We start from the raw sequence: 11,975 nt of genomic DNA on the forward strand, positions 1-11,975 counted from the left end.
AATATATATAAACTAGTTTTGATTATTATTATATGATAATTATATGTTTTAATATATATAAATGATATAGGTTCGTGAATCCGAGGTCAACCCTGCATTATTCAGTTGTTCAATATAGTCATATGTATTTTTACTACAAAATACATTAGGTGAGTTCATTTAATCCCTTTTTACTCATTTCATTTTTGGGCTGAGAATACATGCAAATGCTTATTTACTGTTTTACAATATTTATATCCGTGAGTTATAGTCCCACTTTTAAAATCTAATATTTTTGGGATGAGAATACATGCAGGTTTTATAAATGATTTACAAAATAGACACAAGTACGTGAAACTACATTCTATGGTTGAATTATCGAAATCGAATATGCCCCTTTTTATTAAGTCTGGTAATCTAAGAATTAGGGAACAGACACCCTAATTGACGCGAATCCTAAAGATAGATCTATTGGGCCCAACAAGCCCCATCCAAAGTACCGGATGCTTTAGTACTTCGAAATTTATATCATGTCCGAAGGAGGATCCCGGAATGATGGGCATATTCTTATATGTATATTGTGAATGTCGGTTACCAGGTGTTCAATCCATATGAATGATATTTTTGTCTCTATGCATGGGACGTATGTTTATGAGAAATGGAAATATGAAATCTTGTGGTCTATTAAAATTATGAAATGATTATTTTTGCTAAACTAATGAACTCACCAACCTTTTGGTTGACACTTTAAAGCATGTTTATTCTCAGGTACTAAAGAAATCTTCCGCTGTGCATTAACTCATATTAGAGACATTACTTGGAATCCTTCATGGCATATTTCAAACGACGTTGCATTCAAGTCGTTGAGTTCATTAATATTATTATTAAGTCAATTATGGTTGGATATATTATAAAATGGTATGCATGTCGTCCACTTTTGATGTAATGAAATATTGTCTTTTCAAAAACGAATGCAATGTTTGTAAAATGTATCATATAGAGGTCAAGTACCTCGCGATGTTATCAACTGTTGTGATTCGTTTATAATCGATATGGATTTCGTCCGGATGGATTAGGACGGGTCCTTTCAGTATCAGTTTTTTGTGTCAAATATTGAGTAGAGTAATGTAGTAAAATCTAATTGAAAATTGGGTGGAAAAAAATTAATTATAAAAATTATATATTTATTACAATAGAAAAAAAATCTGATTGGTTGAAGGGAAAAGTCACGCCTCTTCACAAAAATGTTACATACGTAACTAACAACTAACGTTCCATTAACTAACTAACTGAGACCCGTTAAAATCTGCTAGTTCCGTCACGTTGTTCCATGTCAGCTGACGGAACTACATCTCACGCCCCTTAAAATTGGTCATAGTTACAAACTTCTACGGAAATATATTTCCCTCTTGAGAAGGATGGTATAAACCTTAGGCATAGCCTACGTCGTTCGAAAAATAAAAATCCTACCAAGTAAATAAAAAGAGTCGAACCTTTTTTTTTTGTCAACATACAATTAAAAGAAAAATATCATACTCCGTATTTTGTTATTATTTCCACACCATAATATGTATATCCTATATCACGGAGTATTTATTTATTTGTATTGTCCTTTTATAATATTCGAAAACATTAATTAAAATGACCAAAAGTGGTTGATATTAAATTCCAATTTGTAGTGTAATCGAAAGACGAAAATATTATTATTGGTGATAATTACTTTGCGAAATTGACACTCCACCGGCTTTGAAGAATTTTTAGTGAAGATGAATCTCAACAAAAGTATCAAGGAGTGGATTAAAATAATTTAGTTACATTCTTTCAAACTACTATAATTCGTTGTGTTCGTCTTTCTAACTCTTCCCAAATTTACATTTTGTAATCATTGAAACATGTTCACGTTATTATTATTTATCACAACTTATACAATTCTGAAAAAGTTTATATCGAAATTAAGTAACTATTCAAATTCCTTTTAGACAATTTCCTACCGTGACTGTGACGTCACAGGCAGTTAGTGTACTTTTTGGTCACAAAGTTCAAATCTGACTGTGGCTAGGCAATGTCAATTTCTGACATTTTTTAACCGTTGTATCAGTTTTTTGTGTCAAATATTGAGTAGAGTAATGTAGTAAAATCTAATTGAAAATTGGGTGGAAAAAAATTAATTATAAAAATTATATATTTATTACAATAGAAAAAAAATCTGATTGGTTGAAGGGAAAAGTCACGCCTCTTCACAAAAATGTTACATACGTAACTAACAACTAACGTTCCATTAACTAACTAACTGAGACCCGTTAAAATCTGCTAGTTCCGTCACGTTGTTCCATGTCAGCTGACGGAACTACATCTCACGCCCCTTAAAATTGGTCATAGTTACAAACTTCTACGAAAATATATTTCCCTCTTGAGAAGGATGGTATAAACCTTAGGCATAGCCTACGTCGTTCGAAAAATAAAAATCCTACCAAGTAAATAAAAAGAGTCGAACCTTTTTTTTTTGTCAACATACAATTAAAAGAAAAATATCATACTCCGTATTTTGTTATTATTTCCACACCATAATATGTATATCCTATATCACGGAGTATTTATTTATTTGTATTGTCCTTTTATAATATTCGAAAACATTAATTAAAATGACCAAAAGTGGTTGATATTAAATTCCAATTTGTAGTGTAATCGAAAGACGAAAATATTATTATTGGTGATAATTACTTTGCGAAATTGACACTCCACCGGCTTTGAAGAATTTTTAGTGAAGATGAATCTCAACAAAAGTATCAAGGAGTGGATTAAAATAATTTAGTTACATTCTTTTAAACTACTATAATTCGTTGTGTTCGTCTTTCTAACTCTTCCCAAATTTACATTTTGTAATCATTGAAACATGTTCACGTTATTATTATTTATCACAACTTATACAATTCTGAAAAAGTTTATATCGAAATTAAGTAACTATTCAAATTCCTTTTAGACAATTTCCTACCGTGACTGTGACGTCACAGGCAGTTAGTGTACTTTTTGGTCACAAAGTTCAAATCTGACTGTGGCTAGGCAATGTCAATTTCTGACATTTTTTAACCGTTGTATCAGTTTTTTGTGTCAAATATTGAGTAGAGTAATGTAGTAAAATCTAATTGAAAATTTGGTGGAAAAAAATTAATTATAAAAATTATATATTTATTACAATAGAAAAAAAATCTGATTGGTTGAAGGGAAAAGTCACGCCTCTTCACAAAAATGTTACATACGTAACTAACAACTAACGTTCCATTAACTAACTAACTGAGACCCGTTAAAATCTGCTAGTTCCGTCACGTTGTTCCATGTCAGCTGACGGAACTACATCTCACGCCCCTTAAAATTGGTCATAGTTACAAACTTCTACGGAAATATATTTCCCTCTTGAGAAGGATGGTATAAACCTTAGGCATAGCCTACGTCGTTCGAAAAATAAAAATCCTACCAAGTAAATAAAAAGAGTCGAACCTTTTTTTGTCAACATACAATTAAAAGAAAAAATCATACTCCGTATTTTGTTATTATTTCCACACCATAATATGTATATCCTATATCACGGAGTATTTATTTATTTGTATTGTCCTTTTATAATACTCGAAAACATTAATTAAAATGACCAAAAGTGGTTGATATTAAATTCCAATTTGTAGTGTAATCGAAAGATGGAGCAACTTTTATTCTTATATATTGATGATACCCAAAACACATTAATAATCAAATTTCATTCCTAGTGGAAGGTGATTTTACATACTTCAGAATGCTTAACTTTTCAGTTATATTTCTCTTTTTATTAACCACATTTCCTAACAGTTACATTTCTGCAAACTCAATAGCTAGTCCTTGTGTTATATTTAGTAGATGGCATATGTTTATAATCAACGATATCGAAGAAGATATTGTACTTCATGTGAAATCAAAGGACGACGATATGGGAAATCATACACTTCCGCACGAAGGAAGATACGATTGGTCGTTTTGTCTTGTAGGCACTAAGACATTGTTTACTGGCGAATTTTGGTGGGGTTCAAAATATGTTATGTTTGATTTGGTAGATGATCATGTTTGGAAGTCGTGTGATAAACAAGCATTTGGTACCGTACATTGTTATTGGTTGGTAAGACCCGAAGGATTCTATATGGGTCGGGATGATAAACCATTTCCAGATGGAGGTTGGCATTTTGAAAAACCTTGGCCTTGAAAGCTTGTATTATTATCTTTGAGTTGTGAAGGAAACTTTTATTTAATTTTAATAAAAATATACATCAAAGTTTTATGTTTGTTTTGTTGAGTGCTATCTATATCTATCTATAATAAAACTATTTAGAATGAATTTTGTAATTTGGAATAGGTGGTTGAAGGTGGTGTTATTACAAAAACGATGTAATATTATGGCGTAAGTTATAACAACAATAAAAATAAATATAAATATAATGCATTAATTAGGTGGAAAAATGCAATATAATATTACAAACTTCTATTATGATTATGATTTTGTAAAGACATTATTATATTACTGTACTATGTTAAAAGGGATTGTATATTTTGAGGCCACTATCATTATACCTTTGTAGTTCGTTTATATTTAAAAACAATTTTATAGGTTATCTATGTTCGTATGTCATTTCACTCATAATACATTTAGGTTAAAACTTATCGGAAAATTTTAAAAGAGCGTAAATGCTTCATGTATTTGAGAAAGCTATTTTTCCGTGCATCATATTTTTTTTTACATGTTTGAAAATGATAAATTCACCATTATTATTAGGCACTAAATACTTATACAAGTTACTGAATAATTGTAATTAAATACTTATACAATATATAAGTTGTTAACGAATAATTATAACAGATTTATCGTTGAAAAAAGTAAGAACGTTACCATTTATTAAAAAAAGGTACATAAAGGTGCAAGTGTTCAGTTTCGTGACACTTTATTTGGTTTGGTTGCACGCAACAGGTTACGACTGAACGACTACGATCGATTTTGATTGCGAGACTTGTAAATCACGTTACGATGCTAATCATGCTGAGAAAAAAGGTACAAGTGACCTTTCATAAAGGGTCCAAGATGAGACTTCTTTTTGTGTAAATGTCATCTCAACTGTACAAATGTCATACATGTAACATTATGGCAAAAGGCATTGAGAGTTCTTATCCTCAATGCGATCCATGCATGTTAATAGAGTTCGTTTCAGGCACTAATAGAAGGCGACGTTGAAAAATCTCTTAATTTGAACATTGGACCTATGTAGAATCTAGTGAGACCCAAATTGGATCAACGAAAAAGTTCCAACTTGTTTAATGAAGGTTGCAACTTGCAACAGCCGTTAATGAAACTTATATTCAACGTGTGACTTATGTGCAGATATTAACATGATTTAGAAGTAAAGAAGGTATATGACTTTGGGTAAAACCAACATAGGGTAAGTAGATCTGGACAGGACCATATAAAAGTGAATATGGGATGTTAAACCAAAGCTTAAAACGATATGTAGATATTTACAAGACAAACCTCCAAGTATGTGTGCAAAGCAAGATCTTCACATCACAATGCATTTATTATCTTTTGATGATTTTGATTCCTGCTTGTGCGATGAAGATGAGTTCCTGGGCTTTGAGGGCTGCACATGCTGCAAAAATCAGATGGTTAACCATATATCTAACCATATGCATGTTTTACATTATAAAAAACACATTTATATACATGTAAGTTCCTCGTATCTTTCTAAAAGGCATATATATTACCGTCTATATATACCTAACTTTTACTGTGTGAATAATACTGAGAATTAACAGCAAGTGAACGCCACATTACATATCTGAACTGTCACAGGGATGATGCTTATTAGACATTTGTTGATTAATTTCTTGAAAACTTGATTAACTTCCATACGCTTTTTAAATCAACACCCAGCCACATGTACAGAATTTTTTTGGTAAGTAACCTATTAATATCGAATAAGCCTCCCAAGACAAACGATAGGAATCTTGTGGACCAGAATCAATGTTATTAGTAGTAGCCTCTAATTATCTTAATATTTTTTTTTTACCGAAATCAGAAATGTCGTATATACTTGGGAAATCCAAAAGAAGAATGTGCTAGTGTCTATATATCAAGTTTAATATCTCAATTACTCCTCACTATTGACAAATACGAGAGTTTTTAGTGCTAAAAGTACCTATCAATAATTACCTGTTTAAAAAAATAGAATAAATCAGTACTTCTAGAAAAATAATATATAAATAAACAAAGGATTTTTAGCATCTAGTTTGAAAGAAAAGGATAAAGAAATAAATGCATCTTATGCGGGAACATATGAAACTTTCAGTTTACTTTCGTAAGCCTTGTAGGGTTAACAACACTGAAACTCTAGCTAGGTAGATGTCCGTTATCTATGTAAAGCTATCAATGGTTACTAAAAATACTACAGAAGATACCAACAATTTAAACCTAGTAACCTACAATTTAGTTAAGTCTTCCAAATAGATAATTATACATCACAAAAATCAGAGCATACCTGTGGACCTGTAACAAGCCCTGACTCTCGGCTGATGTTTGGTCGAGACGAATTGTGTTGTGGTTGTGGCGGTTGCTGCTGCTGTTCAAATTCTTGTTGCTGAAGAGCTATAGCCAACTGCAGATCAGAGCTGCCATACAACATATATAACAACCTTAAAGCTCATCTAGATGCAGCAGACATCATGCAATGTACACAAATTTATTGCAGTTAAAAATCGGCAAAGTTATGTCCAACCAAGTTAACATTCTAAGCATAAATGCACACTTATTACAGAAATCAGTCAAGTAAACACCATATTTCTCCATCAAAAGACGTCATTCTACTAGAAAGATTAGTTTGGGCCCAAAATATTCAAATCAATAAAAAGACAGGTCTACTTCCTCAGACAATAAAATAAAAGGAATAAAAAAAAAAAAAAAAACTTTTATCTACTTCATGTTGGGGATGTAGCCAATATATTGCTACATTTTCCTTTTGTTTTCCGTTGTAAGTAACTATTTATCATCATTATCATTATAATTCATAATTTATAATTATTATAAAAATGAACTAGAATTGATTTTGGTCTACGCGATTCCTCTATTTTAGTCTTAGTATAAGCCATTAAGATATTTGAAAAAAAGTCATATAACTTCATGTAAGTGGAAATTCACAATATTCATGAGATTGGAGTAAGTTATATGAAAAAGTAAGTCAAAAATCATAGAACATCAAAGTCAAATATAGATCTGTATTGGTTTTATGAGGCAGAATCATTAACTGGAAAAAGATGACAGAACAAAAAGAAGATAATTACTTGAAGTCGGTGTTCTCTTGTGCTGTATTATCGATGCTAGCAAGATAATCCTGATATATCAAGTTCGGAGTAAGTTTCACATAAGTGAGTGAAAATACGTAGTAGCATAAATATAAAAGATACATACAGCAGTATTAGTCAATGCATTCTGTTCATCCCATGGGCGGGTTTCAGGGGGGTTTTCAGGATTGAATTCCTTAAAACTACCGGTCATATATAATGTATCTCCATTGACCTGAAAAAACATATGTTACCATATACTAAATGAAACAACAACTATTATGTAGAACATAATCATAAAAGAACACTATTAGAGTTTACCTCATTGAGCTTTTCCCATACCAAATCCGGTTGATTGATATAGCCTTGATCAGTAGCTAACAGGTATAACTCACCCTCAAACTGTAAATAAGGTCATTAGTATGTACAAAACAAAAGATGACACTTCTAAAGTTTTCAGAAACATAACAGTGCCTAACATTAACTAACCTTGAACATTGTGTTGAAGTGGTTATTGCGGAAGAACACACAAAGCTCACGTTCTTTGATGCTCTCTTGCAAGGAAAATAAGCTGCAAGCATATAAGCAGTAAAAAAAGTGGCCCCACCATCTTGTTTATAATAATAAAAACATATATGTGCAGGCGGCCTTGATAAATAGACTGTACCCATATATAGTCAACTGACTTGCACTGTTCTTCAGAAAATTCCTGATTAATTCCCCTAATCAAAAGAACAAGCTTTCAGGCTTACATTAAGAAAAGAAACTAAAGTTACACAAAGTAGTAATTTACCTTGCCTTGGTGTAATTCCATCTTTGCCCTTACTCTCATCTGTATTACTATCATCTTTTTCTACTTGTTCTGCTAACACCACCTCACCTTCATACATAGGCTCTTCATTTTCAAAATTTGCAGTACTTGTCTCTTTTATGTGTTCTTCACCTTCATAAATGGGTTCACTTCCGACATCATCACTTGAGCTTAAGCACTTAGACTCGTCAACGGGTTGTGCTATCACCTTAGATGATTTTGAATTCACATCATCGCTTGAAACGGATTGATCTTGTACCTTTTCATCTCCAGAATTATGCACAGGGGTACTGATAGTAAGCGGAAGATCTAATTCATCAGAACCCTTTGCGGCCTTTTCTGATTGGACCAGCGCATCAATGCTATCTTTATCAATTTCATCTTTACATTCATGGTTTTCAGTGGGTAGTAACTCTATTTTGTCATTAAGTTCTTGTAAAGAAGGAGAAACATATTGCACTGGAGCTGTCTCAAAAGCTAACAAATCATCGCCATCATTTTTCATTGTGTTACTATCATCATTTTCAGCACCAGTATGTACTTCGCGTACTTCCCTTGAGATTACAGGTTCATTTGAACTTTCTAAGGGAATATTTTCAACGAAATTTACATCAATTGCAGTCTCAGATAGCTTTAAGGCTCTCAACAACCCTTCTTCCTCTTCCAGGTCTCCTTTTCTACCCTTTTTATCTTCAGAAACAGAATGAGGAGGACCATCAAAAGATTTTACTCTAGATAAAGATGGTGAAGGGACACCTAAAGTTGCAGTTGTTGCAGCAACAAAATCAACAGAATCTTCTTCAGTTGTGTTCAAGTCAGTTGAAGGATTGTGAGTGTCAAGGGCAACAAGTTCACCCATCAAAGTATTGTAAGACTTCGTTCCAATAGCACCAGAGGTGTCAACATCCTAGGGAAACAAGCAAGTCACAACAACTGATTAATTTATCGAAAATTGTGACTTCATCTAATATTGAACGTGCTCATAGTAGACACATATGTTTACGTAGCTAACAGAACCTACCTGGGGATCTACAATCCAACCATGGTAAAGTGATATTCCCAATAAATCGAATATTGCACTCTCTCTGGTGAATTCAAAATCATCAATTCTGCAATTAGTTTAATAATGAACGTTGTTAAGATGACATCATCAAGAAGCAAATCAAGAAACGGAGTTTAAGCCATCAACCAATATATAGACACTGCCACATTCACATGAGCGTGTAAGTAACAAGAGCTTACCTTGTGAACTTTAAGTTCACATCAATACCGGTTGTAAGTCGAGAAAGTAAATCAATGGCATCAGCAATGTTCTGCTGCTGATTTTCAATGTACCCTGCATCTTTATTCTGTATCCCGATTAAAGAAAGGATCCAGATCAAAAAATAGATACATATACACAAACACATTGTCCGCATAACATGCATTAAATAAACTAAATACAACAAATATTACATTAACGTTGCTGTTTGAATCGATCAACCTTTCTGCCACAAGTGCAAGCAATTTCTCTTGTGATATTTCAGCCAAATCCAAGTTCAGATTCAAATTATTTCTCAGCGAGAGAACATTGCCTACACAAATATGCAATTTATTAATATCATTTCATAACTCCATCTTCAAGCAGATCAATTAACACTACAAAGATTATGAATGCAAATTGTTGTAACTTACCACGTCTGAATTAATCTAAATAACCAATTAGTAATGTTGCTTAATAAGCTTAGTACACAACACAACAAAATATACTCCATAGAGTGGATAGGTTCAGGCACAGGGGCAATAATAAGGAAGGGCCGGGGGGGGGGGGGGGGGGGGGGGGGGGGTGGAGTGGATTTGTAGTTTCTCGTCTTTTGCCCCCCGTGGATTAATTCACCCAAATCTCCATATTTTGCCCAAAAACCTCCAAATTTTGCCCAGAAAAAGTTGCTACATATTTAAAAAAAATTTTAGCTTCCTATCTCTCTCTCTCTCTCACACACACACACAATACACAGATAATATTTGGTAATAATATTATTCTCAACTAACTAAAGTAATAGAGTTCAATATAAAATCAGTATATCCTCATTGATACTAACAATCACAATTTAGACCTAAATATTCACAATAAAATGTTTTAAAACATTCACAAACTTAAAAAAGGTAACGTCAATTTATTAATTAAGGAATACACAAATTGACAATTATTTCCTAATTTACAAGTAAACAAAGATACAAACCCTAGAAATAGTTAAAAAGGAGTGATTACAGATAGCAAGAAGAGGACAAGGTCCATTATCATTCTGAAGAACAATCGGTGTATTTCTCCCCAAAAATTGAATTAATTTCGCTTTATGTAACATTTCTTTGGTCGCCGGAGTATCCTCCCGATCGCGCCGTTCTTCCGACGGTGAAGCCATGCAAATTCTCGAAATGGATGTATACAGAAATACAGAATCGTGTATGTATATACCTGTGTGTGTGTGTTTAAAGAGTCGAAACAACAAGGATGAAAACGATGAGATGCAATGCAAAAATGAGAATCTGTTGTTACACGAATTTGTTATTTATATACGGATATATATGGAGAAGTCACTCTCATAGGTTTAAGTCAAGAACTTTATTGTATTTTTTCAGTTATAACTAAACCATTATGAATTTATTTAATGTTAATTAATTAATATTAAAATTATAATCTATATACTTTATACTTACTAATAATTGAGAAAAAAATTCATAGTTGATCCTCAAGCTGGGACTTAAAGTTTAAATTGACCAAGGTTGATCCTAAGTTGTTGAAATTGTACACGAATGATCACACGATTTAACTAAAGTTAACACCCTCCAGTTAAACGTATCACGTGATTTAAACATGATGGTCTTTTTTGTCATTTTGCTTGTAGAACATTGAATCCCTAATTTATTTCCGTATTATATGGTCGACCTGCTCCAAAACGAAACTCACGTTTTCATCCCCAAATTAAAATATCGTATGTGTACAGACCATAATTTTTATAATTGAAGCCAATTCGACCATAATTGATCTCGTTTATCTGATGGAATATTATCAGTGTGGTCTTCTTTCAGTAAGACGGATGTCTTGGACATCAAGAAATCCATGTCGTCACTACTATGCTTACCAAATTAAGGTTGGCAAAAAATGATCTTGAAACGAAATTAAGAAGAATGCAGATGATTTTAGTTTTAAGTTGGGTAGTATTCGGTGTTTATGTAATAATTAAGTAGATTTTCCTTGTTTTATTGTAATTTATTGATTGGAGTAACAATTTGGATGTAACAGTTGCTATGTAATGCTTTTGATAAATCAATGAATGAATTACATTGTTTTTTACTTGGTACTGAAGTTTGTTAATGTGATGACCCGGAAATTTCTGACCAAATTTAAACTTAATCTTTAACGTTTCCGACACGATAAGCAAAGTCTATGAAGTTGAATCCTAAAATTCTTAAACTATTCAAATACCCTTCGGTTATTCTCAACGAATCACGAACAATTATATGTAAATAGATACATACTATAACTTGAAAACGTAACAAAGTGATGAATATATGATACTGTGCATTAAACTTATTGGTTTGATTATCTGATTGATATATTTAACTACGGAGTTAAAAGATTATGTCAAACGATTGAATTAAAAGATATTTATTGAGTCCCTTAAGGATTATGATATTATTACGGGTCTCTGTTGTGAGGTCCACGTTGATTTGGGAAATCATTCATGTTTAACGGTATTCGGAATAAATGGTAAAGTGTTTATTTAAATAACGTAATTTGTAATAACGGTCCACGTTGATTTGTAACAAAGTGATGAATATATGATACTGTGCATTAAAC

General features: G+C 32.3%; 1 protein-coding gene across 1 annotated transcript; it reads right to left on the bottom strand.

The window, feature by feature from the left end:
- Positions 1 to 5,036: 5,036 nt before the first annotated feature.
- On the bottom strand, positions 5,037 to 10,611 carry LOC139854970 (uncharacterized). The gene is made up of 12 exons (XM_071844239.1): positions 10,386 to 10,611; positions 9,590 to 9,708; positions 9,377 to 9,483; positions 9,156 to 9,243; positions 8,117 to 9,041; positions 7,991 to 8,045; positions 7,813 to 7,894; positions 7,645 to 7,725; positions 7,451 to 7,558; positions 7,324 to 7,373; positions 6,525 to 6,654; positions 5,037 to 5,636 (listed from the first exon to the last, which is right to left on the bottom strand). The coding sequence occupies exons 1-12, from the start codon at positions 10,534 to 10,536 to the stop codon at positions 5,547 to 5,549; spliced, it is 1,986 nt and encodes a 661-aa protein (XP_071700340.1). The 5' UTR covers positions 10,537 to 10,611; the 3' UTR covers positions 5,037 to 5,546.
- Between the last annotated feature and the right edge of the window lie 1,364 nt (positions 10,612 to 11,975).

This window comes from Rutidosis leptorrhynchoides, chromosome 6 (genome assembly GCF_046630445.1).
Source record: "Rutidosis leptorrhynchoides isolate AG116_Rl617_1_P2 chromosome 6, CSIRO_AGI_Rlap_v1, whole genome shotgun sequence".
Lineage (NCBI taxonomy): Eukaryota > Viridiplantae > Streptophyta > Magnoliopsida > Asterales > Asteraceae > Rutidosis > Rutidosis leptorrhynchoides.